The sequence below is a fragment of the Mustelus asterias genome, chromosome 16 (assembly GCF_964213995.1).
Source record: "Mustelus asterias chromosome 16, sMusAst1.hap1.1, whole genome shotgun sequence".
NCBI classification, from domain to species: Eukaryota; Metazoa; Chordata; class Chondrichthyes; order Carcharhiniformes; family Triakidae; genus Mustelus; species Mustelus asterias.
Window position 1 is genome coordinate 51,911,068 of NC_135816.1, and position 27,933 is coordinate 51,939,000.

At 44.0% G+C, this 27,933-nt stretch overlaps 1 protein-coding gene across 2 annotated transcripts in view; it reads right to left on the minus strand.

The window, feature by feature from the left end:
- Nucleotides 1–24,338, minus strand: part of stk10 (serine/threonine kinase 10) — a 113,975-nt gene extending 89,637 nt beyond the window's left edge. For both annotated transcript variants that reach the window (XM_078231118.1, XM_078231117.1), the window contains exon 1: nucleotides 23,841–24,338. In XM_078231118.1, coding sequence (XP_078087244.1) covers nucleotides 23,841–23,996 — 156 coding nt within the window. In that variant the 5' untranslated portion in view covers nucleotides 23,997–24,338. The remainder of the gene's footprint in view (nucleotides 1–23,840) is intronic.
- Between the last annotated feature and the right edge of the window lie 3,595 nt (nucleotides 24,339–27,933).

Genomic DNA, 27,933 nt, shown 5'->3' on the forward strand with positions numbered 1-27,933 from the left:
CGAAAGATGTGCAGGTTACATGTATGGGCCGTGCTAAATTCTCCTTCAGTGTACCCGAATAGGCGCCAGAGTGTGGCGACTAGGGGATTTTCACAGTAACGTCATTGCGGTGTTAATGTAAGGCTACTTGTGATACATAAATAAACTTTTAAAAACTTTAAACAGTTAGTTAGGTAAGTTCCCTTGCATGTTACTTTTAACTATTGGATAAAATTGAGAGGATTGTAACTTCCCTCTGGGGATAAAACCTGGTTTTGTGGAGGGGGAGCTAGACCAGCATTGTGAGTGCAAAGGCAACACAAGTCTTCTTTCCAACCCTTCACACTCAGGCAAAACCGCCCTCTGTCATTTGGAAGTCGCTCAAGCATTTTTAAAAATTCATTCGTGGGACATGTGTGTCACTGGCTGACCAGCATTTATTGTCCATTTGAAGAAACTTTTTCCCTAATTAATCCAAGACAGGGATGGTCGCCATCAATTGAGAGTGCACGTGTCACACGGCCTTGAAAGGGCTGAAAGATTGAAGTCTCTGGGCAATGCTGTATTAATTCGGGTCTGGTCTTGCTCTTTAATGCCTTCAGCATGAATAAAATAGCTGAAAGCATTATGATTACTCTCATTTCTCAAGGCTCTTGAGCTTTATACTCATCATGTACGTCTTTGTTCGAGCTAGTCTGGGCACTCAATATTGAGTCAATATTGCCAAATGAATGGAAGGGGGTTGGAACGGAGGAAAGTTTGAAGGTGGCATGTTTAAATTCATGCTGATGAGGTTGGCTGGGCAAATCACAGGCCCTATTTATTGCCCCATTTCTCTAATGTGCCATCCACCTCTGCCTTTGCTGGTGCTGTCAATTGAAAGCCTTGGCTTTCACTGTCATGTTGTGGTTTGTTTTCGGAATAAGGCAGAAGCCCCGTTTCTGTAGAATGTACACTCATTCACATACTGCCAAATGGCCTGTGCGCCAGTACCGGTGTGCAATATCAGTGGGGGGCAGGGCACCGCAAGTCACTCTTGCGAGGCTATAAGCACGGCATGCAAGGGCACGCGAAGACCCCTGTAATAAACTGATGAAGTTATCACTTGTAACCTCATACCCGCACAACCACACAAGAATACAATTTCCAAAATGGAGGGTGTAGACTTGAAACGTTAATCCAGTCCAACTGAATATACACAAAATAAGCCTGCAATAGAGTGCCTGCACCTGTTCCTGATTCATTTTCTGCTTAGCAAGTGGAAAATGCAACAGACCTTCCACAGCAGATTGGTACACAAATAAAATTGGGGGCTTAGTAAATTCTCCTTCAAGCTGGGTGTCGTAGAGCCATTTCAGCGGGAGCAGGCATAATTACAAAGAACAGGAAAGATCATTGTGAACAAAGACAATAAACTGTAGAGACATGGATACATTTTTAATGCAACACTGGCTTCAAAACAACAACAAAATTCAGAGTGATGGCACAGAACTTCCTTCATCAAGGTCTAAACAACGAGGCTGTGATGGTGTAAGTAGCACAACACCACCATTAACCCTGCAAAATTAAACTATGAAGACAGCTGTACGAATTTGGATCTTTACTTGTACTGGAGTTTGAGATACACTTTAACCACAAGTACTGCTCAATAAATCTTCCAACACCCCCTCACATATTACAGAGACATTTAGTTACCAAGCCTGCCATATGGAAGCAACATTTGCTTTTTTTCCCCCCCCCTCTGAGCATAAGAGCGAAGAAATTAGTCAGCACTAAAGCTACTGCACAGTAGCACAGAAAATTGCTAAAAGAGAAAAACATACACAATTGTTGAAGTGTCAATAATACTGTGCGTCACTGAAATCCGAAGAGAAATGTTTGTAGAGCAGGCAAGAAGCTGGAATAAACACCAACATCAAATGGCAACGTCCAATAAATTTTAAATTTTACATTCCAACCGGGGGCGGGGAGAGAGAGGGGGGGGGGGGGGGGGCGGGAGAAAGAGAGAGAAAGAGAGAGGAAGGAGAGACTGAAGCCAGGGGTCCTTGGATGAGGAGCAAGATAGAGAACAAGATTAAACCAAAACCGGGGTGGACGATGCTGATCAGGTGAAATTTGATAGGGAGGCAGCAATGAAAAAGCTGGCTGTGCCTAGAGTGAATATATCACCTGGTCCGGAAAGCTTGCGACCCAGGTTGCTAAAGGAGGTGGGAGTGAAGATGCAGAGGGGCTCGCCATAAACTTTCAACCTACCCTTGATACCATGGGGTTGCCAAAGAATTGGAGAGTGGCAAATCTGACACCCTTGTTCAAGAATGGGTGTAAAGACATTCCTAGAAACTACAGCTATCAGTTTATCAGTGGTCAATAAGGTTTTAGAAACAATTATCTGGGGAGAAAAGGCACCTAGGAGAGGTTTAACATGGCTAAGGAGGGCCGTTTCAGATTTGTAACAGGCAGATCATGTTTGATTAAGTGAATTTTTTTGAAGTAACAAGAAAATGTTCAAGATGATGTTGTCTATATAGATTTTAAGAAAGTAGTTGACAAGGTACTACACAAAAGGCTGGTTAGCAAAATTGAGGCTCATGGACTAGGACAGTTAGTGTCAATTTGAATAAAAAAACTGGCTTAAGGGTTGAAAACGGCAAGTCATTTACATAGTCGCTTACAGACTGTGGATGGTAGACAGTGGTGTTCCCAAGGTTCAGGGAAATCATCTTTTTTGAGATATGGATAGTGGAGCATAGTGGAAAATTTCAAAATTTGCTCGTGATGTTATACTTGAAATCGTTCTTAAACTATCTTTGACCACTGAAGCCATAGTGTCTGTCCCTAGCACTTCAATGTGTACACCACATCCAAGGTCATTACCATTTTGTGCTTGGTGTGCTCAGTGTAGGTAACAGAGTGTCGTATACAATTTGGACTCATTGTCTTTTAACAATCAAGATGCGCCTGCTGAAAAAGACACTGAACCAAGTCTTCATGGTATTCTCAACACAGCAGCACCACTCAATTTTATTAAATCCAGGTAACCAACTTCCAGTGTCCAGCTGCACTTCTGTGAGATAGTGGATGCAGAGCACAATTCCACACTCATGGGCACAAGAGGCAAGATGGTTCTTTCCCTGCAGAATGCTTACTTGTTTAACTCATTTCAAGGCAAAGGTACGTACAGTACTTTCTTTGCTGAAAAGAAACTTGAACTTGCAGGGATGCTGATGAAATGTGACTGGCAGAATTAAGCAAGGTGGTAGAACTCTTTTTTTCTGCCCAACATGAAAGAATTGACACATTCAATAGGAAATTGTTCTTGTCTGTAATGGATGGGGGTTGGGATAACCATGGGTATGCTGGAGCTCTGACATCCTCTCATTCAAGAAACAAGGTTGGTTTTTATGCAATCAAACTAGACCTGGTCGTGCATCTTTCTGGTCTACACAACCAATTTAATCCTCGTTTCTGAATTCACAACAGATTAACCGGAATAACAGTTACTCATTGAGAACATTGAAGTCAATCGGTCACCCTCAGTTCCATCAGGGCTAACCCTTAATTTACGTTTCAGCTCAGACAGCTCACTCAGAACGGAGTTCAGGGGGAATGCTGCTCGGTCCATTTTGGTGTTGATCTTCAGTTTTGACTCCTGTACTTCAAAAGGGGTTTGATTTACTGTGCGATTGGCCTCGAAAAGCACCATACCAAAGTTTTATGCAAAGCAGAGAGATTCCCTTCCAATGTCATTGTGCGGGCAATGTCCCAAACCACCCCTCCCCACCCAAAATTTCAGTTCCTTAAACTAAGTTAGCTTTCTGCATTCTACGTGCCATTAGCTATCCTGACTGCAGCCAGGCTCAACCCACTCAGCTCAAAGCTCAACTGCCTTTCAAGATAACAGTTAAAAGCTTCTGTAGCTCACTCGTAACCACAAACCAGTTCATACAGTGAAGCAGTGAAAGCTCTCATTATGCCTATGCCAGTGTCAAGTCAAATGCACTTATGATATTTGCACAGTTGCCACCAGATTCACTGAAGTTGTTTAAACAATCCTCACATAACATCTAGATGAGGAAAGTCTACTGTCTGGTTTCCATTAAAAGGTTCCCCCTTTCATATTGCCACATCAAGATGAAAATTAGCATATCCTTGTGATAGTTTACTCATCAGCTTTATAAATCGGCCATCACAGGCTTCGAAACTGAAAGGGAAGTTGGAAACTTTATTTTTTGAAAACTGATACTCTGCACTGCTACGGCAGTGCAAAATCTACTGGATATTAATCATAACTATTGGATGATCTGTGACCACACGTACTAACAGCACTTAAGACAACAGATTTATAATCAGAAACTTGCATTAATCCCTAGGTCAGGTTGCTGACTTTTTATTTGCAATCATCTGACTGAGCCTTTGGATCTGGTTCCACTTTCTGCCCCATTAGTGGTTCTCTGACTCAGATTCACTAGCTCTGAACAACGCTTCTTTAGTTCCAATAAATCCTGGCTCATCACGAGGGTGAACCAAGTATCTTCTCAACAGAATTATTTTGAGCCACATTTGCAATTAAAGAAACTCAAAAATATTTATGCCAGAGTTATATTGCCCAGTTACTTATTGAAATTCCACTCGCACAATTTCTTTAGCGACACAAGAATCTGGCTGTGGGGGAAGGGGCAATCAGATGGATATGAGGCGCCAGAATTGTGCAGTGCAATTAGATCTCGGCACGCAACGCCCAAGCTTGCACCTGCATTCCCAACATAGACACCTTGGGAACTGTTGCACGACATGGGAGGTAAATGAACACACAACTCTGAACATGGTCCACAATTCACAAGCTGGCCTCGTAATCAGTCCCCTCATTCAAACAAAGCAAACTTAGAATGAATGGGTAATTTGTTCATATTGTACAATTACAAGCATCATTTTCTGGGCAATGCAATGTGCTGATGGGATTTTGTTTTATTCATTCATGGGACATGGGCGTCACTGGCTGGCCAGCATTTATTGCCCATCCCTAGTTGCCCTTGTTCAGAGATCAGTTGAGAGTCAACCACATTGCTGTGGCTCTGGAGTCGCATGTAGACGAGACCAGGTAAGGATGGCAAATTTCTTTCCCCAAAGGACATTAGTGAACCATATGGGTTTTTCTGACAATCGACAATGGCTTCATGGTCATCAGAAGATGCTTAATTCCAGATTTTTTTTATTGAATTCAAATTCCACCATCTACCATGGCGGGATTCGAACCCTGGTCCCAAGAACATTAGCTGGGTTTCTGGATCAATAGTCTAACGACAATATCAGGAGGCCACGAATATGCTAATCTGGGTGGAAAATCACAGTTGTGGGCTTTTGATTCCCATCGGAGCCTGACGGCAAGGTCCTGAAGCCCACAGGAAAAACCTGCCCACAAGGTCCAAAATGCACTGCAAGATAAAAAGTTAGAAAGACTCAACTGCAAGTCAAATGCATTTCACAATGTGCATATTACAAAACAGGAATTTCCTTTTCCCCCCTCAATTGCTGCACATTTGTTCAATAGCCAGGGCTCGAGAGGCTGCGTGCGCACGGTGGCTTTGTTACAATTTGCTGCCACTACCTTCGCTTAAAAATTAATGATTTAAAATTAAAACTCCAGTGGAAGGAAGCTGCTGCCTCATTTTCATGTGAACATACTGGATTCCACTTGTTTAAACAAAGCCTGCAAAATCTCCTGCTGCTGCTTGTAGATACTGCTACATGCTGTCACTGTCCGGCACGTCACGCTCATCTACCTTGCGCCATCCTCACTTATCCACTGTAGGTCAACTTGGTGATGTCTAGGTCGACGCCTTCTTTCTGCTGTTCTCCCGAGAATAAATCTCTTTTTTTAGTTCTGATCTAATGGCCAAAAAGTATGACATTTTCTTTTCTGACTGTCACTATTTTAAGTTTGTTCTTGTTCTTGCAATTTCAAACATCTCTTTGTTTGCCTTATGTTCTCCGTATGGAGGTTGTAGCATACACCTTAGCATCCACATTTTAAAAGCCTCTATTTTCTTCCAATTCATTGTCCAGGTTTCTAAGACACACAGCAAAGTGGATCAAATGGAGCAATATCATACTTTTTCCCCTCGTTACCAGCTTTAGTTTTCTTGTTGTTAACACATCCTTCATCTTTGCAAAATTATTTTTTGACCATCTCTGCCTCGCTTCTAGTTTCACTATCACATCCACCATCTTGTGCTATCTATCATTTGCCCTAACTAGAGCAACTTATCAACTTGCTCCAGAGTGACTCTATCCACTTCAATCTAGTTTCTTCTAGTATTTCTCCTGGCTTCCAGTCTTTTTGGAGTTCACGCTCAATCCTAAACTTCATTTTGCTTCATCTACAATATTTTGTGGGGGCTCCTCTAATTCTGCTGCTGTCATCAGTGTCATCTTTTCTTAATCTAGATGTGCTCACCAGAGCTGTGCCCACCTCAAGTTCCTTAGCTGAAGTCCATTAACACAGCACGGGTGTGCAGTGCCATCTGGGCCCTTCCAGTAATGTGATATTGGTGCACTTATCTATTTATCAATTTAGGCCAGTTTGTTAAGTTCTTGCCTCCAAATTTTACCCTTGGATGTACATCTAATTCCTGATTATTTGTTCAGTGCACTGGTTGGATAATTTTGGTGATAGTACACAGCCTTGCAAAAGCTTTCTCAAGTGTCGAAACAAAATCCTGCAACATAAAGTGAATACATTTACACGCCCACCGGACCCATCATGATCCCATTTGATCCCACACCCTCTAAACACATGGGGCTTAATTTAATTGGTTGGAATGTTAAGCATTCTATGAACTCAACGATAAATATTTAATAAGATTATAGCCGCAGATTTCCTTTTTATATAGAAAAATTGTTATACACTCCATGCCTACATATTATTTTGAGATGGACAAAGTCGTGAACAGGTCATTTGACCTAAATTGATAAATAAATAGATAAGTGCACCAATATCACATCACTGGAAGTGCCCAAATGGCACTGCACACCCATGCTTAATTAATGGACTTCAGTGGTGGCACAGCTCTGGTGAGCACATCTAGATTAGGCAAGACAAATTTAAGTGGAGAGAGAGGAGAGAAAGATCAAGGTGTTATGCAGGCCCGAGACAAAGGACTAGATCACCCTGGTATACGTGATCTAAATGATACAATTGACTCCCAGGAAATGGTTTTAAACAACAATCAATTGCCAAGTACCTTTTCCATTTACTTGTACGAAAATACAAAATAGGTGCAGAAGGTGACCATGTTGCCCCTTGAACCTGCTTCACCACGCAATAAGCTAATCAGACTGTGTATCCATATTCCCCATCTACTTCTGATAACCTCTGATTCCCTTGCCTGACACGAATCTATCTACCTCTGCCTTAAAAATAGTTAGTGACTCCACTTCCACCGCCTTCTGAGGCAGAGGTCCAAATTTGCAGAACCCTCAGAAAACGTTTCTCTCATGTGTCTTATAAAGGTGGTCCCTAATTTTAGATCTGGACTCACCCACAAGAGGAAACATCCTTTTAACGTGCACCTTTGTCCATACCATTCAGGATCTTGTGTACTTCGATCAAATTAACCCTCACCCTTCGAAACTCTCGTGGAAACAAGCCCAGCCTTTCCAACCTATCCTCACAAGACAACCCGCTCATTCCAGGTACCAGCCTCGTATACCTCCGCTGAACTGCCTCCAACACCTTTACACCCTTCCTTAAACAAGGAGACTAAAACAGCATACTGTATTCGAGATGCAGTCTGAATAACTGAAAGATAACATAGTTACTTTTATGTTCAATTCCTCTCAATAAAAAAATAGTACTCCATTAGCTTTCAGGATTACACACTATACCTGCATTCTAACTTAGTGTGTCATGCACGAGAATACCTAAACCCCGCTGTACCTCAGCATTCTGCAGTTGTTCTCCATTTAAATAATAATCTTTTATTTTATTATTCCTGCCAAAGTGAACAACTTCATACTTTCCCCTCATTAAACTCCATCCGTCAGATTTTTGCCCACACTCAACCTATCTATACCCACCTGCAAACTCCCTATACGTCTTAACATACCTTCCTACCTATCTTTGTGATATCTGCAAATTTAGCTACCATGCCTTCGCTCCACTGATCCAAGCCATTGGTCTAAGTTGTAAAATTTGAGGCTCCAGCACAGTCCCCTACAGGACTCCACTCATCACATCCTACCAATCAAACAAAGACCCATCTATGCATACACTCCAGCCAATCTTCAATCCAGGCTAATATGTTACCCCCTGTTTTTTCCTGCTGTCACTCAAATCAAGACCGAATAGCTGCAGAGGCCATTGCCAAGAGGGAGGGAACTCATTCCTACTGTGCTTTTTGTTTCACTGCAGACCAAATGGCATTGCTAAAGACATGGAAACGGATAACCTTCTTTTACCCTGCAAACCTGATTATGTCACTCTCCCATATTTACCCACGTGCAGTGCAGCTAATTTCACGACTGACAGACTGCTAATTTATCCCAGCTATTTCTGCACAAGCGTGATATGCTAGAATTTAAATGCATACACAGACCTATTGGTCTTCACGATGAGATCCAACTTTACTTTCAAGAAAGTGTTCAGTTGGATGAATTTGACTTTATAACATCCAATCCCCATGACGGCATGGTGCTTAGGTTACTGGACAAATAACCAAGAGGACTAGACTCTGGGTGTGGGGCAGAAGTTCAAATCCAGCTGGTGAATTTAAATGTAACTAAATCAATCTGGAGTTTTACCCTGTGTCAGCAATGGTGACTATGAAATCATGGAATCCTTGTAAAAATCCACCTAGTGTGCTAATGTTCGATATGAGATTCCAGACCCTAGCAATGTGGCTGACTTCTTAACTTCCCCCTGAGGTGGCTGAGTAAACATCAAGGAGGCAGCTCACCATTGCCTTCTCAAGGCAATTAGGGATGGCCAATAAATGCTGGCCTTGCCACTGAGACCAACATTTCACAAATGTGTAAAAAATATTGGTTGCTGCATCAAAATTTCAGCCAAACATTTATTAAACTATGCGTCAATGGTTTAAATATCAAAGTGCTACTTATTTGCTTGACTACATTTAACGCGTAAACCGCTTAAGCTTGAATATCTAATTAGTCACATTCTCTGTTTTTCTACAGTTTTTCCCGTCTTGGCTTCTTCCTCACCCAGTTATAGAAACAAGTTTTAAAATATTCAACGAGAATCAGATTGAATCACCACTTTAACACGAAACATAATAAAAACATAATTAAATCAGGGGACAGAGAAAAGGTCAAAAGAAGATCTAACAGAAACTTGTTAAAAAATGTAACAGAGAATTGACAGGCCAAGTTTTATATTAGCATTGTAGTGCAACAAATCCTGCACTGGGAGAGACACTTCATACCAGCACTTACTAAAAGTTTAAGCTGGTTTAGAGAATTTGTCACCACTGTTCTCCAACACACGGACATGCAAAACTTTAATTTATTCTTCATGTCTTCTCAAGTTTGAAGAGGTCGGCGTGAAGTGAAATCATTGATTTGTCACAGAGCTTCACACTATCAGCTAAATTTAGAAATAGCTTCATTTTTAATAATGAAGCTGCTGTTTAGTTGAAGCTTTCCAGTTAGAATTCCTGGAGAATTTATACAATTATTGCCCCCATACAATCCATGCCGTATATAATTTGATTTCTAAATATTCAGAGCTTCTTCAGGAACAGGCTCTGAACGCTAGCAAAAAATAATTGTCGAACCCACCCATCTGCAAAGCTCAAATTTGGAGAGGGGGGATCAGGCTGGGGAGTAGAGTTAAGAGGGCTGGAGGGGGGGGGGGGGTACAGATAAAAGGAGAAGTGAGGCCATAACTGGCTTAAAATGCAAGGATAAGAATTTTAATTGACAGTGTAGGTTTTTTTAAGGTTCATTTATTAGTGTCACGTATAGGCTTACATTAACAATACAATGAAGTTATGGTGAAAATCCCCCAATCGCCACACTCCGGCACCTGTTTGGGTACACAGAGGGAGAATTTAGCATGGCCAATGAACTTAACCAGTACGTCTTTTGGACTGTGGGAGAAAACCGGAGCACCCGATGGAAACCAACGCAGACGTGGGGGAGAATGTGCAGACTCCGCACAGACAGTGACCCAAGCCGGAAATCGAACCTGTGTCCCTGGAACTGAGAGGCAGCAGTGCTAACCACTGTGCTGCCCATCTGGGAGCCAATGTAAATCAGCGAGAATGGATTAGCAGGTCTCAGCATAGGATAAAGAGCAAGGTTTTCGATGGAGAAGTTTATGAAACGTGGAAGCCAGCAGGTCGTCACTGGATTAATTGAGTCTGGAGGTCACAAAGGCATGGGAAAAGGTTGAAGCAGCAGATTGGACAGGCCTGCACAAAACAAGACAATGTTGCAAGAGAGGGTGGTAGGCTGTCTGCATAAGGGGCAGGATTTAGTGTCAGAAGAGGACAACAGTTGCAAACCTTAGTTTCCACTAACCATGAGGAGGATAAAATCAGGGGCAAGAGTCGGGTTTCTGTAGCAGAGGCCAAAATGATTATTCAATTCTAATTGAATAATTAGGGGGGGGGGGGGGGAGAGAGAGAGAGAGAGAGAGAGAGAGAGAGAGAGAGAGAGAGAGAGAGAGAGAGAGAGAGAGAGAGAGAGAGAGAGAGAGGGAGAGAGAGAGAGAGAGCCCCACTTGCCCAGGCACAAATTGTGGTATGGCCAGGGAATCTCGTGAGAGGGGCCATTACACGATCTTCGCCAGGGAGAACTCATTTGGGATTCTGCCTATCCACCCCTGTGCAGCAACATAGTAATTAAATCTTAATTTAAATATGCATTTCTGTGTTACAGCCAGATTCAACCAACTCCTGGTATTCACTAACCAGGTTAGCACTGCCAAGGGGCAGAGCCTGAAGGGGGTAACTTTGACAACCCCATAGCAAGATTTTGTTCAGTTGGGGGTGGGGGGGCTCTGACAGTGGCAATTCAAGGCGAACAGTGGAAGCTGATGCCCGTTGGCGGTGGTGGGGGGAGAGGGAGTGTCTTTATTGGCGCGTGGGGGGGGCGGGTATTTGCCAGCAAGTAGGGAAGTCTATAGAGTTATTTGGAGATGGGGCGCTCTTTAAACAGGGTGCCCCGATCTCCCAGGAGCCAGCCTTGCCGGGAATGCCCCCACCTCCAAACGAGTGTGGGTAGATTGCGAACTAGATCACGCCGATCCACCCAGCAGGAATCTCAGCAGTTTTCTTGCCGGGGACAATACTTTTGGGAGAATTGCACCTTACAAATCAGACAAGCAGTTTGACAACAGAGGCAGTGGAGGATGTTGTGGAGAGGGAAAAGTATCATCAATATCCAAGTGGAAGTTCATCCGATGTTGGAAGATGTCATCAAGGAGCAGAGGCTGACGATTATTGGAGAACTCGAGATAATGGCTGGGGTACAAAAAAAATTTGCGGAGGTGGCCCACCTATAGTTTAGTGGGTAATAGTCCAATAAGTTGCACCAAAAAGGAGGAGGAGCATTGGAGAAAGGAGGTCAACATCATCAGAGATCAGAGGCAGAAGAGGGAAAATGCACCATGGTCATAAGAGAACTTGGCTTTCATCAGTGTGGATAACTGACTGGAGAGATTCAGCATGGAACTGCAGGAAAAATTTGCAAAGATTGATAGACAACGCATTCAAAGGCTGGGGAGGAAATAGAAGTTGGAGATGGGGGCTGCAGTTTGAAGGACAAAGGGGGGCTTTTTAAAAAAAAAATAGCAAGAGCCTTGAAGAGATGGAACCATTTACTGTATCAGCTAGCACGGTGACCAAGAATGGAACGCAGGCGGCCAGTATTTCAATAGCATGGAATCAAAGGAGTAAGAACTAAGTCTTACAGATGAAATAAGCTTGTAGATTTAAATTCAAAAATGGCTTTATAATGAAGCAATTCACTGAAACATTGGCACAACAGCTGATCAACATTATGCTAATCAAGACAGCGCTCTCTAAGAATATCTCAAAGCACAATACGCGTAGTACATTCCCCAAGGCAGACTCACTTGTTAAAAACTGCTTCCCATTTCCTTATAAGCCTATGAACTTCATCAACTAGTGACTCATAACATGAGAACTTGACTTGTTTTATGGATTCAGAACCAAAATACAAAGAAACGCAACATCTTAGAACAACTTTCGTCACCAACCAGAAACACAGAACTGAGTTCACCTTCTGATAAAACCAATGAAATTTGAGACAGTTTGCAACAATTTTAGCTTCGAGTGTAATTGGATTGAACTTGCCTCGCCATCTCGTTGGTGAGCAAGAGAAACAGCGATGGCAGAGTGGCAGTTACCCAGCCATAGACTCGGAGCCAAACAGTGCGGGGTACTTCAGCCTAGGAGGGACCATTGGATGAAAGGGGGATCAACAGCATAGGAAACAAGGGTGCAATCCTAGCTGCACAGATAACATTCTCCTCACATCAAGCTCACAAATCATACGATCAGCAGAACAGGGGCAATTAAGTCAGGTATTAAAATGAAATGTTCTGGACCTGATCCATTTTAAAATCTATTTATGGTGACATTTATATAGCATGATTAAAGAAACAACTGTTGCCAAGGTGCCACAAAGGAGTGTTATAAAACAAAATCTAATAGCGAGTCACTTAATGATAAGTCACGGCAAATGTTTAGTTAAGAGACAGACATCAAGGAGCATCCTGAAAGACGACTGCAAGCGGGGTAATTCCAGAGACCTGGTGGTTGAAGGCCCAGCCACTAATGGTGGAAGAAAAGAACCAAGGATGCACAAGAGTGAAGCACTAGAAGAGATCAGATATCTAACCAAGGGCTGAAGGCCTGGAGAATAAGGAATTATAAGCGATCAGATATCTGAGAGGGGGCTATAGGGCTTGAGAATAAGGCATTATAAGCGATCAGATATCTAAGAGAGGGCTGTGGGATTTGAGGAGATTAGAGATGGGGAAGGGGGGAGGCCATTAAGCATTTGAAAACGAGATTGTGCTGAACCAGCAACCATTGTTACGTGAATGGCTCGTGGTGCGAGTAAGGACACAGCCAAATTTTGCCTGGCCTTGAGTTTATCGAGGATAAAATACAAGAGGCCATCCAGGATTGCATTGGACAGCTCAAGGCAATAGATAAATAAACTGGAGAAGTGTACTGTGGGCAAAATTGAGGGGGTAATCAACAATGAAGTACAAGATGATCTGACTTGGCTGGTGACGATCACAATTTGGGATGTTCTTCATGCTCCACTTGTGGAACAAGTGGTCACATCTTCTCTGGCCTGTCCTCAAGCGGTTGGGGATTGACCAGATTTGCCGTGGGAGTCTGGGAATTTAACGCTCGGGTCAGTTAGTAGTTTGTGGTTGATGTTTGTTGTCAACCAGAAGTTGCGCCATTGAGAGGTGGGATTGCCATCAGTTTGCAGGGTGTTGAGTGTGTCCCAGTCAGAGCCATGGAATTCGAGTACGTGGTGGGTTTTGTTTGAGATCCTGCATAAGTAGAACCTCTTTCCTTGGTGAACACAAGCAATGAACATCAGCATCCCCGAGGAAGTGCTTGCCAACCCGCTCCGCCTCCCCCAAAACACCAGAAAGCCAATCCCAAACTCAGTACCAGAGACATCAGTTAGATTAAACCTGGGACCTTCACAGTTTAGTTAATTATAGTTAAGAAAGCCCACCAACGTCTCTATCTTCTCAGAAGACTAAGGAAATTTGGCATGTCAGCTACGACTCTCGCCAACTCCTACAGATGCACCATAGAAAGCATGCTTTCTGGTTGTATCACTGCTTGGTATGGCTCCTGCTCTGTCCAAGACCGCAAGAAACTACAAAGGGTCGTGAACAAAGCCCAGTCCATTGCGCACGCTAACCTCCCACCCATTGATACTTTCAACATTTTCTGCTGCCTCGGAAAAGCAGCTAGCATAATTAAGAACCTCACACCCCAGACATACTCTCTTCCACCTTCTTCCGTCGGGAAAAAGATATAAAAGTCTGAGATCACGTACCAACCGACTCAAGAACAGCTTCTTCTCTGCTGCCATCAGACTTTTGAATGGACCTACCTTGCATTCAGTTGATCTTTCTCTATACCCTAGCTATGACTGTAAACCACATTCTGCACTCTCTCATTCTATCTCTATCAGTTCTATCAGTTACTCTATCAGTTACTCATGAGCTAAACCATGAAACCAGCCATGAATGTCGTATTTAACATGGATTGAGCAGATGATTTGAATGTTACTGGGAACCTTTGGTACGAGATCAACAAATGTGTTTTAAATCAGTTTAAAATGTTAAACTAAAATACAATGCCTTTGAAGATTTTGAACTTGAAAGCACTTCCAGCTCCCCATTATAGCTACTAATTAACAACAGGGATTGGAGAAGTTAGGCTTCTTACATTGGCCTAGTTAATTCAAAAGCACGAGCGCTCTGCACAGAGTAATATCTGAATCAACGTTATTCTGCATTTTGTCTGGTCTTACAGAAATGCCTTATCACATTGTTTATCATTACTCAGATTTTAAATGACAACTGTTCAGGTAATGTTTGTTTCACTTAAGACACTGGCAGGATGCAATTATATTGATAGTCTCTTTGACAAGTGATTCTGGCAGTTTAAATACTGTTCAAAACCCACAACCTTTATTACAGATGCAAACAGAGGACTAATTGTGAATGAGTAATCTGTGATGCAGACATGCATTCAATGCTCACCCGCCACACAGAACAACTCGCATTGTAAACAGAATAGTTTCTCGTCGACATGCACTCTCAGTAACAGCTGTTACATTGAAAAAGGAATTTTTAAAAAATCAAACCCTTTTGTCGTTACATTTGCAGCCAGCTTGAGAATTTAGCCGCGCGCATGAGATACAGAACAAGTCTATGCTAGTGCTTTCCAAAAACAAACCACTTAGTCCCACTCCTCCACAATTTAGCCATATCCCTGCAATTTTTTTCTCCACATTTTTATCCAATTGTGTTTTCAAGGCTACTCCACAATTTAGCCGTATCCCTGCATATTTTCTCTCCAAGCTTTTACCCAATTGTCTTTTCAAGGTTACTTTACTATTCAGTCTTTATCCATCACCCATCAGGTGGTACATTCCAAATTCTAACCACTTGTTGCTTTGAAAAAAAGCTGTAATCCTTCACCCCGGGAACTGTTCTGGTAAACTGCACTGTTAACACGTGGTTCATTATAACATTGTGTTTAGCAATCTTAAATTATATATTAAACTCAAGAATCATCACTTTTGCATCTATTTAAAGTCAGCCATTCAAAGTTCAGTGTGGTATGGGGCCCCATATACTGCAACCGCACTTTTGAATTTGATTATCCAATCAACAGTGCAAACAATGCTGAAGAAAGAGACCAGAAGTCGACAGAATGAAAGAGTGTGACAGACAACAGTCTATTCAAACTGGTCGTTTGGTTTTATACTAAACTCGGCCAAATTAAAATGAACTGCTTTTGCAATCTGTCAATTAACAGGCCAGGTTATTATTGAACTCTTAAAAATGAAGTGCAATGTTCTCTGTTCTGTCCACCTCAACAACAGTAAGTCATCTTACAACACCAGGTTAAAGTCCAACAGGTTTATTTGGAATCATGAGCTTTTGGAGCGCTGCTCCTTCATCAACAACAGCACTGGTACTCCAACAAGGAAGTGTGAAAGAATGCAAGGTACTGTGGACATGCAATGAAATGTACTTCATTCCTCCAGCTGTCCAGCTAACCTGTGCTGCTAAATTAGCCTCTGCTTCATCACTCATTCCAGTAATTCATTCTAAACTTCTATGTAACGACATGGAAGTCCGTCTGTCCTGTACCCTTGATATTCAATTTTCTGTCTACACCCAGTTATTCTAAAACCCTCAACCACTGGAAACAATCTATTCTTTAGTTTGTTCCATCACTTTACAATTTTAAATGCCGCCATCAAAGAGTCTTCAATCTTCACTTATTAATAACCACAGCCCCAATTTTCCTAAATCTTTCTTCCTATTTGTATCCCCCTCAAACCACGCAACATATTAACTGAACAGTCATTATACCACTGCAATTACAGAATCCATAGAATCTCTACAGTGCAAAAGGAGGCCATTCGGCCCATTGAGTCTGCACCGACAACAATCCCATCCAGGCCCTATCCCCATAACCCTACACAATCGCCTGACACTAAGGTGCAATCCCATCCAGACCTGTTCTCCGTAACCTCAAGTATTTACCCCACTAATCCCCCTAATCTACACATTTTGGGACACTAAGGCGCAATTTAGCATGGTCAATCCACCTAACCTGCACATCTTTGGGTTGTGGGAGGAAACCGGAGGACCCGGAGGAAACCCAAGCAGACATGGGGAGAATGTGCAAACCCCACACAAACAGTCACCCAAGGCCGGAGTTAAACCCAGATCCCCTGGCGTTGCGAGACAGCAGTGCTAACCACTGTGCCACTGTAGATTAGAGATATCCTATCTCTAATGTGGATCGCTACTGTGAATATTACCCCTAACTGTGGTCTTACCAAGAAAGTTTTAGACAAGTATTATAGTTTTTTTTAAAAATCAACACCAACTTGAAATGGAGAAATGGTTACTATCGTAAGAATTTCAATAAACAAGTTCCAAGAAAGCTAACAGTAACCTGCACTGTACACTCAACTGCAGAGTGGCATACTGGTTGCTATGGTAACTGCATTCTTGCTGCACAAGGTATTAGAGTGAATTATTTTGGTGCAGTAAGGGTACTTAATAACCCTTCAAAACCACTGGATAATTAATGATGAGGAAAGCCACACGGCACATTTTAATTTATCTTGTTTCTTAAACAGTTCAAGGGCTTTTGTTTCCATTACTCCATCAGAAGTTTTTGCAACACTTTAGACAAATTTCCTGCGGATGAATGTCACGGGGCAGGAGGCAGTAAAGGAGAGCTTATGCCTCTCCCCATCCCACCCGAGTGGCTGAAAGGTTGGTCAGCAACAGACCCGCCTTGAAGTGGGCTACCCTGTAGTGATAATACACGGAGGCTGGCCTTAATAAGGTGAGAATTCTTGCCCTCGGCACAAAAGGTTCAGCCCTCAGGAACAGCAGGCAATCTGACTGACTGGCAACTGAGCAGTCCCAGCAAAACCAGAGCAATGTAGCTGGGGTTACAAGATGTCCCAAGGAGAAGGAAGATAGATACCAGGCTCCAAAGTAGGCATGGGAATTTTGGTCCGGGAGGGATCGAGATCCTAGGCATGGATGAGGGGATCCCCCCGCAGATCTAACCCCACTGAGATTCAAACTCAGGACCTCCTGCTTGCAAGACAAGTGTTTTAACCAACTAAGCCATGGCCAACCATATAGAGAGGTTGTAGAAAATATTAGTCCAGAATATCGCTTTTAGTTAAATTGTGCATGTATAACAGGGACACTTGTAAAAGGTAACGTTAGGAATTATAGCGGGGGTGGGAGATTTTATAGCCCCCTTCCAGCGTACTTGAAGGTGGAGAGCATGTAAAATAAAGCAGGTGCCCAGCCCGTGCCCCTTTCTATTCATCCCCGAGCTGTCTCCATGTTATAGCAGTGGGCAAGGTGCCCACCCTTAAGTGGCAGAGGACACCCACTCCTACTCCTTTCCCATTTTGTAACCCGAGCTGAGCGCTGATCACTTTTTCCTGCCCAACATGATTTTTTTTCTCATCGCCCATGCCCCATAAAACATGAATCCTGCTAGGGTGCCCAGATTTCATGGGCAGCAGCAGTGCAGAGATGTTGGGCAGGACTCTGTCCTGGGCTATGGTGACCCACCTCAGCAGCTTGGTGAGCTCCTCATCATTGTGGATGGCGAGCTGCAGATGGCGGGGAGTGACACGGGTCTTCCTGTTGTCCCGGGCCATGTTGCTGGCCAGCTCGAGAATCTCAGCGGTCGGATATTCCGGAACAATGGCCAAGTAGAAGGGGACTCCTGGCCTCATGCAACAGCCGGTTGGTGGATATGGCCAACAGGGAACTGGAGACCAGCTCTGGGTTTTGCAGCATCCTTTGCCTCCTGTTTTACCGCAACTGGACATCTTTTTGCTGCTAAAAATGTTCACCAATCTGGAGATCCTTTAAGTTGACTTCAATCGGCAACTTAAAGGCCAAAGTAGACTCAAGGATGAGCAGCCGCTTGGCACCTTACCCATCTCTATAATATGGAGACAGCTCGAAGATGAACAGGAAGGGGCGTGGGCTGGGCGCCTGCTTTATTTCACATGCTCTTCAAATAAACTGGTAGGGGGCCATAAAATCTCCCATCCCTGGTATAATTTCTAACATTACCTTTTACAAGTGTCCCTGTTATACATGGACAATTTAACTAAAAGTGATATTCTGGGCTAATATTTTCTACACCCTCTCTATATGGTTGGCCGTGGCTTAGTTCGTTAAAACACCTGTCCTACAAGCAGGAGATCCTGAGTTCAAATCTCAGAGGGGCTAGATTTGTGTTCCTTACTGAAGCTTGTATTGAGCCACCAGATGTGCAAGGGACAGTAATTCTTCGGAGGGCGGCACAGTTGCAGTGGTTAGCACTGCTGCCTCAGAGCCAGGGACCTGGGTTTGAATCCAGTCTTGGTGACTGCGTGGAGTTTGCACGTTCTCCCCGTGTCTGCGTGGGTTACCTCCGGGTGCTGCAGTCTCCTCCCATAGTCCAAAGATATGGGGGTTAGGTGGATTGGCCATGCTAAATTGCCCCTTAGTGTCCCAAGATATGCAGGTTAGGGGAATTAGCAGAATAGACACGTGGGGTGACAGGGATAGGCCTGGGTAAGATGCTCTGTCGGAGAGTTGCACACACTCAATGGGACAAATGGCCTCCTTCTGCACTGTAGGGATTCTATGAAATGTGACCATCTTCAGTTGCCTTTTTCCCCCTCCCCAAGATGAACTGCTCAAGCCTACCCAGTCTTTCCTCACAGACAAATCCTGACAGTAGACATCAATCTCAGTTATTCTCTGTACTGCCTCAGCACTAAAATGTCTCTTGTTTCTCAGTAACTACAATTGGATGCACTGGTGAGGCCTAATCAGACTACTAAAAAGTTTGATAATCATGTCTTTTAACTTGTATTCTACTGCTTTGACAATGATGTTCTAGTACAATTGCCTTCATGGTTTGCTGCTCCGCCTTTACTGGGCATGTTTAGCATCAGGTCTACCAAGGCTCTTGGGTCTCTTTCAGATTCAATCTTTTTTTCCATACTCAAACTAAAAGATACAAAACTTATTCTCTGCTCCTCAAATTCCATGTTCAATGCAGTGGGTACATGCACTACATGCTGCCCTGACCAGTTCAGCTACACATTAAAGCTGCATTGTGCTAAGATTGCTGATCTCTGCCAATGCAACACTGAGGCTGATGGTCCAGTAAACTGACAAGAGATCAATGCATCAGCATCAGGTGGTTAAGACTGCTGCAGTATCAATCTCCATTCCCATCAACCCCAGTCAAATAACTTGCCAACACTAAAATAAAAAATGGCTTCTTGGGTCAGGAGGTATTCTGAAGTATGACATGACTGGTGGCACTCTCAGAATCACACACTCGTAGTTAACGAAAGAGAAAGAAAACCGACCACACCTCCTCACTTCATCGGGCAATCTTAAATGTGAGAATAGTTAATTGAGAGTTACTTTGTCATATTAACTGAGGCAAGGGAAATACATTAATCTTAGTAGCACTCCTGGATAAATTGGGAAACATCACAGGCACAAATACACCTCAGGGAAGGATAATTAAAATAGCCTGTCTGAGAGCTCAATTATAATATGCAGATAAAATTTAATTATTTACAACTATAACATGCCAACATCTGTTATCCCATATACTCAGCCCCAATCACTATTTTTTTTTCCACGCTTAGAGCAATGTACAGTCAACTAAACGTGTGACGATTAACAAAACCTCAACTTGAAGTGACACTGCCGTTCAGCAACACGCGGCCTTGAGTGTGCTCTGGATTTGCAATGCTTCAATATCATAACATGCCTTTCCAAGCAGAAGCACAGGCCCAACCACCACAACAGATAACCTCAAACCACCCTTTGTTTTTATAAGCATGTTAAAACTTACTGAGCAAGTTTATCCATTTTGTGTTCACCAAGTACCCTGGTCATGCCATTCTCAAACGACCTTGAGTCGTGCAGTTATTAATAACTTTACTCTTCTTAGTTACATTGAATAATCAAATTTCCCCAATTGCTATGGCAGAAACCTTTGCTGCAGGTGCAATTACGTGTAGCAATAAACATATGCAAAAGCCAACATCATTTTAGAAACATAGAAGATAGGAGCAGGGGGAGGCCATTTGGCCCTTTGAGTCTGCTCCACCATTCATTATGATCATGGCTGATCATCCAACTCAGTAGTCTAATCCTGCTTTTTCCCCCATAACCTTTGATCCCATTCACCCTAGTGCTACATCCAGCCGCCTCTTGAATACATTCAATGTTTTGGCATCAACTACTTCCTGTGGTAATGAATTCCACAAGCTCATCCCTCTTTGGGTGAAGAAATATTGCCTCATCTCCGTCCTAAATAGTCTACTCTGAATCCTCAGACTGTGACCACTGGTTCTGGATTCCCCCACCATCGGGAATATCCTCCCAGCATCTACCCTGTCTAGTCATAGAACATAGAACAGTACAGCACAGAACAGGCCCTTTGGCCCACGATGTTGTGCCGAGCTTTGTCTGAAACCCAGATCAAGCTATTTCCTCCCCATCATCCCGAAGTACTCCATGTGCTTTTCCAATAGCTTCTTAAATGCTCCTAAAGTTTCTGACTCCACTATCCCTGCAGGCAGTCCATTCCACACCCCAACCACTCTCTGAGTAAAAAACCTACCTCAGACATTCTTCCTATATCTCCCACCATGAACCCTGTAGTTATGCCCCCTAGTTACTGCTCCATTCGCCCGAGGAAATAGTCTTTGAACGTTCACTCTCTATCCCCCTCATCATCTTATAAACCTCTATCAAGTCTCCTCTCATCCTGCTAGAATTTTATAAATTTTATTTTAACCACCTATTGGCACAGAAAAACTTTTCACGCACACTAAGTCTACAACTCAAAAAGCAGTTTCATTGCACGTAATAACTTGACATTTTCTCCTTTCCATCAATCCACAAAGTACATACGTCACTCCACAGTTAGGTCAAGGGATCCTGACCACCAACAGACTCCAAATGCTTAAAAGCATTTATCCCCAAAATCCTGTTATTTCAGCAAACTGGTTTTAATTTAAAATAGGTAGCTCCAAAAATATGGGGCAAGGAATCTCAAAAATGCATCACGTGTTCATATACTAGTGTTCATATGCTAATTCTCAAAATCACAGCCTTCTTCTGCTACACCACATTAACTCAGCTCTTCCGCCCATGGCATGATAGATCATGATTTCGATATAAAGAGAAATGGGAATTATAAACCACATCCTACCACTCAGTTGCCCAGCCCATAGGGTCATCCCATGAACACAAAGTGTGGAAGTGAAATCTTCAAGATATATTTCTGGTAAAATCTATGACAAGCAGAAGTCAACCAACTGGGTCAATCACAACCTGCAAAAATTTCATTTACAATCTCTCATGTGGGATGAAGCCTTGAAATTATTGGGAAAATAATTTGACATCATCATAGATCTCAGAATCCCTACAGTGCAGGAGGCCATTTGGTCCATCGAGTCTGCACCGACTCTGATGGAGCATCTTACCCAGGCCCACCCCGGTCCTACCGCCGCAACCCCACATGTTTATCCGAAAATCCCACTAACCTTCATTGTATGTTATTGTCACAAGTAGGTATACATTGACACTGCAATTAAGTTACTGTGAAAATCCCCTAGTCGCCATACTCTGGCACCTGTTTGGGTACACTGAGGGAGAATTTAGCATGGCCAATGCACCTAACCAGCACGTCTTTTGGTCTGTGGGAGGAAACCATAGCATCTGGAGGAACCCATGCAGACACGGGGAGAACGTGCAGACTTTGTACAGTCAGTGACCCAAGCCAGGAATCAAACCCGGGTCCCTGGCGCTGTGAGGCAGCAGTGCTAACCATTGTGCTACTATGTTGCCCTACACATCGTTGGGCACTAAGAGGCAATTTAGCATGGCCAATCCACCAAACCTACACATCTTTGGACTGTGGGAGGAAACCAGAGCACCTAGAGGAAACCCACACAGACACGGGGAGAAGTGCAAAAAAGAGTTCAGATGCCACAGATGCGCCACTCCCCTGTACCACTTCTCAAGTCAAGAATGAGGTTCTTGGGGTGACCTAAGACACTTCAAACACAATTAGCCCACTTCTGAATCACAGTCACTCATGTAGCAAAACTGAGAAGCCAATTTATACACATGAAACGAAGGTGACCTGTCTCTGGGTTTCTTATAGGGAATGATAGTGCTTTGAGAGCCTTTACAGAGTCACCATGACAAGTGAGCAAGGGGCCTCTTCAACATCTCACCCATAAAATATTTATAGGATCAAGAGAAACCAGAGTGTACATCTCACCCATAAGAATGCACCTTGAACAATACTGCACTGAAATCAGTCAGCAGTGGAGCTTAAACGCAGTGCCACATTCCAGAGTAGATAAGACTGACTTTCTGGGAATTGGTAACAATGTACAGCCACAAAGCTGCGGATCGAAAAAAAGGGAGCACTTATCGGTGTTCAATGGAGCGTTAGCCTAACGTGGCAGCTCACAACTGGGCAGCAGAAGATCAAGAAGAGAGGATAAATATAAAGAGAGCAAGGGGGCATTGGGTCACTCCCATAGGACGAGAACAAACAAAATACTAAAAATACTGTTTGGTGAAAGCACAAATGTGAACCTGGCAGCACATACAGCTGATAACTAAATCAAAACTAACATGAGGCTCAGAAACTTTCCTCTATACTCTGAAGTTTACTTTGAAAAGGCTCTGGGAAGTCCTTGCCTTGTGTTAAAAGTTGTGGACAAGTTTAGCCATTCCCCTTCTTCCCCAAACCACATCAAGAAACGGAGAGAGGATTTACTGACCACACACTAACACCAACTAAAATGCGTCAGCCGGAAGCTATCTAAACTGAGCAGCAAAGCCAGAGGGAGGGTGTTTCTTTTTTTGCTCGGTGACCAGGATTTTTGCGAAGTATTTTTAAAATATCCCAGTCTCATGAGGAGAAGCCGCAGACCAAACAAAAGAATGCGCTCCCCTTCCGCCAGCAAGTTGTCAGAGAGACAGGGGCAGCGCTCAGGGAAACGTCCTTCTGTCTTAAAGCCAAACAAACCCCCCTCCCAGAGTCCCAGAACAAACCCCCCTCCCAGAGTCCCCAGAACAAACCCCCCTCCCAGAGTCCCCAGAACAAACCCCCCTCCCAGAGTCCCCAGAAACAAACCCCCCTCCCAGAGTCCCAAAAACAAACCCCCCTCCCAGAGTCCCAGGAGATAATTTCTCACACAACAATGTGACACAGAGTTATGGGGGAAGGAAAGACTCCTCAATGTTAATCACAAACCCACGCACCCCAACACTCCAGCCCAAGATGGGAAAATGAAGAAAGCCCACGGTGCTTGGGTTAAACAATGTTTGAAGTTTATTTATTAGTGTCACAAGTAGGTTTACATTAACACTGCAATGAAGTTACTGTGAATCTTTGCGGGTTAAGAATGTGGAACAAAGTGCAAATGGTGGAGAGTGAACAGGCTGAGAGAGAGGGGAAAGTCAGGTCAGCTTAGCTCAGACACACAGACTGCCTCCTCACCTTGTAGACCTTGCCGAAAGCGCCGTCGCCCAGCTCCCCGATCAGTTGCCAGCTCTCCTCGGGGTTGCAGTCCCGGCGGACGTGCTCGTACTGCTTGCATTTCTTCTTCTCGAAAGTGGAGAGTCTCAAAATCCTCTTGAAGTTGGCGAAAGCCATCCCGCAGCCCGGGGAGAGGAGAGGGTTTGTGTGTGTGTTTGGGGGAAGACACGAGGAGCAAGAGGCTGCCGGAGACTCAGTGTGTGTGTGTTGGAGAAGCGAGAACAGGAAGCCGGCTCTGCGGCACTGAGATCTCCCTCCCGGGGGCCGCCTACATTCGCTCACTCCCTCCCTCCCTGACTCACTCAGCCAACAAGTCCCATCCTCCTCAAACCCCCCACACCCAACTCTTTAACCGGACCATAAACTCTGACAACACTCATGAGTTAATGCAGAGTAATTCAGTCAGCACCAACCCAACTCAGCTCCATCCACCTGCCGGTTTCCACAACTCTTTCTGTCACTTTAAATAACTTCACCCGCCCCTCCCATTGGTCCTGCAGCCTCCCCTCCCATTGGTCTCAAGCCCCAGCTCCTCCCACCCCTGGAACGTTAAGACATCCTGCTGGCTGCCTATTGGTCCGCTCTGACATCCATCGCAAGCCTCTCCTTCTCCCCCACATTCTATTGGTTCCCAGTCCTCACCTCCCAGCTCCAAGTTATCCTAGACCCAGGGAGAGGATCCCAGTGGAAGTCCCTCAATGGAGGGATCTCCCCCAATTACATCGGGGACCTGGGGTGGAGGGTGATGCATGCAGCAGTTCCGCACAATCGTAGGGTTCACGGGCTCCGAAGATTGCCCCTTCTGTGGCCTTGTGGAGTCCGTGGACCATGTCTATGTTTGGTGTCTTAGGTTGCACTCCCTTTTTGTTTTCCTCAAAAACCTTTTATTGATGTTCTGTTTGCACTTCAGTCCCACGCTCCTGATCTACGGACACCTGGTGCGGAGAGGGGCGGGTCGGGATGGCGACCTCCTCGTGAACCTGCTCCTGGGCCTGGCGAAATGCGCCATTTACAGGTCCAGGCAGCGGGCGATCGAGGGAGCCGTCCATCCTGACTGTCTGCCCCTCCACCGTGGCTACGTTCGCGGCCAGGTGTCCCTGGAGAGAGAGCATGTGGTGTCCACGGGCACGGTTGACGCCTTCCGCGCTTGTTGGGCACCGTTATCGATCCTAACAATCACATTATGATTTGATGTTTTTAAGTTTCCTTTGTACTTTGATTTTTGTTCGGGCTGTTCCCCCTCCTTTTGGGAGTTGCCCCTTTTACTTTGTCCTGATTTAATTTGAGTTTATTTATTTGGTTTGACCTTAAAAGAGGCCAGGGAGAGGATCTGAGTGATCAGCCACCAGGCTCAACTGTAATCAAAGGAACATATTGCCCAGGCTGGAAATCTGAAATAAAAGCACAAACATGCTGGATAAACACAGCAGCTCTGACAAGCATCTGTGGAGAGAGAAGCAGAGTTAACATTTCAGATCCAAATGCTCCTTCTACAGAAATTGGGATTGGAGTAGATAGGTGTTCGATGGCTGGCATGGACATGATGAGAAGAAGGGCTTCTTTCCGTGCTGTAAAACTCAATGGGCGGGATTTTCCGGCCTCGCTCACCCCAAGACCGGAAAATCCAACTCAAGGTCAACGGACCTTTGCATGGGTCCATGTCCCGCCCACTATGATTCCCATGACGGGTGGGACGGGAAAATTCCTCCCTATGACTCTATAATTTCTCCACAATTGTCACACGCATTGCTGAAGAAAGGCACATTCTATCAAAACTCTATGTCTTGCACTCATCAGGACAGCTTGCATGAAAGTAGAACTTGTTGATATTTTTTGTGAGCTGTCCTAATGAGTGCAAGATGCCTTTCTGAAGGAGTCAATCTTCCTTTGCTTGAAACATGTCTGAGAGAGCGTCATCCGCCACTCCTAAAACAAACTTGGCCCTAAATATCACAAATTTCAGGTCATCATACGCAGAGCCTCCAGCCATTCTGTACAGCTCAATAACAAAGGAGTCAACAGGTTCTCCTAGTTGCTGGCACATTTATCAAATCTAGCATTTTCAAAGATTTTGTTACTTCTGAAGTTAAAATGTGTCAAATTATTTCAAAACTTCATCAGATTTTGCAGGGGATTCATTGATTCTTTGTCTTGCTGTTATACCATTGGCTGTCAGGCATATCTACTGAATAAAGCAAGTGTGCTGATTTGTCCAGGTCTCTTTTTTTAGAGCCGAAGCAATTATGTCTCTAAGAAATGTCTTTCTCCAAAGTCCTCAATTTTGTGATTGATCAGAGTCTTGGATAATTCCAAATTGCTCAGGAAGAGTGGATTTCTGAAGCATGGCTAAAATATTTGAATTACTGGTTCAGCTTTAGGAAAATCCAAGATGTTGGCGCCATACATTTCTGACAAAGAGTTTTGCTGCATGGCCATTTTTGGCAGGCTCCTGCAGTATTGACATTCGTGATCACAGCGTTTAATTTTTTTTAACAATGGCTACCTGCATCACTGGTTATAGTCCTTCCCACTTTAGCGCAATGTTCTCGGGTCTTGGCAGCGTCGAGTCCTAACTTTTGCTGGGTGTTAAAAGCCTCCTACTCAATTGAGATATTTTTCTGTTTGGAATGAGCTCAGCCGCCATGTGTTCAGAAGTCAACTTGGGAATAGGGTTTCTTGTACTGCAATTTAAATAGCAATTCCTGACCACTGCATTATTTAACTGTTTTCAGGAATTGTATTGTCCCAGAATTTTAAATTTTCAGCTCCTCACTCTGCTGACTCTGCACACTCTGGATATTGAAGCTGGAGTTCCATGGGATTCAATGGAGTCTTCTGATACATTGAGGACTTTAATGCATGTCTTCAACTTTTAAATATTTATTTGAAGCCACTCACCCAGGATTTGCTTATGTAGCTTTGCTTCTTCAACTTTTCTTCAGGTCAGAATGGTTCTTGAACCTTTCTTCCGTTTTCCAGGATTTAAATTTTCCTCTCTATTCGGTGTGAAATTTTGAGTTGTTCATTCACTGCCAGCACATTGTAAAGTGATGGATGTAGTTCAGTAGGTCTTAAAATTGGTAGTCTTAGGTCGTTCAACAGTAAGTAGTAATTAATGGCTAGAAACTATATAGAATCATAGAACCCTATAGTGCAGAAGGAGGCCATTGGGCCCATCGAGTCTGCACTGACCACAATCCCACCCAGGCTCTATCCCCATAACCCCATGTATTTACCCTAGCTAATCCCCCGACACTAAGGGTCAACTTACCATGGCCAATCCACCTAACCCGCACATCTCTGGAATGTGGGAGGAAACCGGAGCACCCAGAGGAAACCCACGCAGACGGGGAGAACGTGCAAACTCCACACAGACAGTGACCCAAGCCGGGAATCAAACCCGGGTCCCTGGCACTGTGAGGCAGCAGCGCTAACCACTGTGCCACCGTGCTGCCATATACATAGTTAAAGATCCCAGCTAGAAGCCGTGTCCATACTTGCTTCTGCACATAGCTCTGTCCAATACTACACTAACCCCTAGGTGCGGGTCTTATGTTCTCTTACATCACTGTGTGGGTGGCACTACTCAGTCCCACATTAACTCTTTATGTGCAGATCCTTATACTACAGTCTCCAGTAATGAAAGATTAATGGCTAGGGCCAACTCAGGCCACAGTGTGTGTTTCTTTCCTTTTCTTTCAACACTCTTTCTTTACTTGCTTTATGGGGTGAAGTAAATTTTGCTTGATGATGCTCCTGTGAATTGCCTTAGCAATAGACTGGGTGGCAGTGTGGTGCTGTGGTTAGCACTGCTGCCTCGCAGCGCCAGGGAGCCAGGTTCACCCCTGGCCTTGGGTCACTGTCTGTGTGGAGTTTGTACACTCTTTCAGAGAGTCAGTGCAAACTCAATGGGCCGAATGGCTTCTTCCTGCACTGTAGGAATTCTGAGAATGTTTTACTGCTTTAAAACACTATATAAATTTAATCTAAGTCCTAAACAGGGCTTTGTCACGTTTGGGCCTTGCCCTCTTTCTGATGGGACCTATATGTGAGA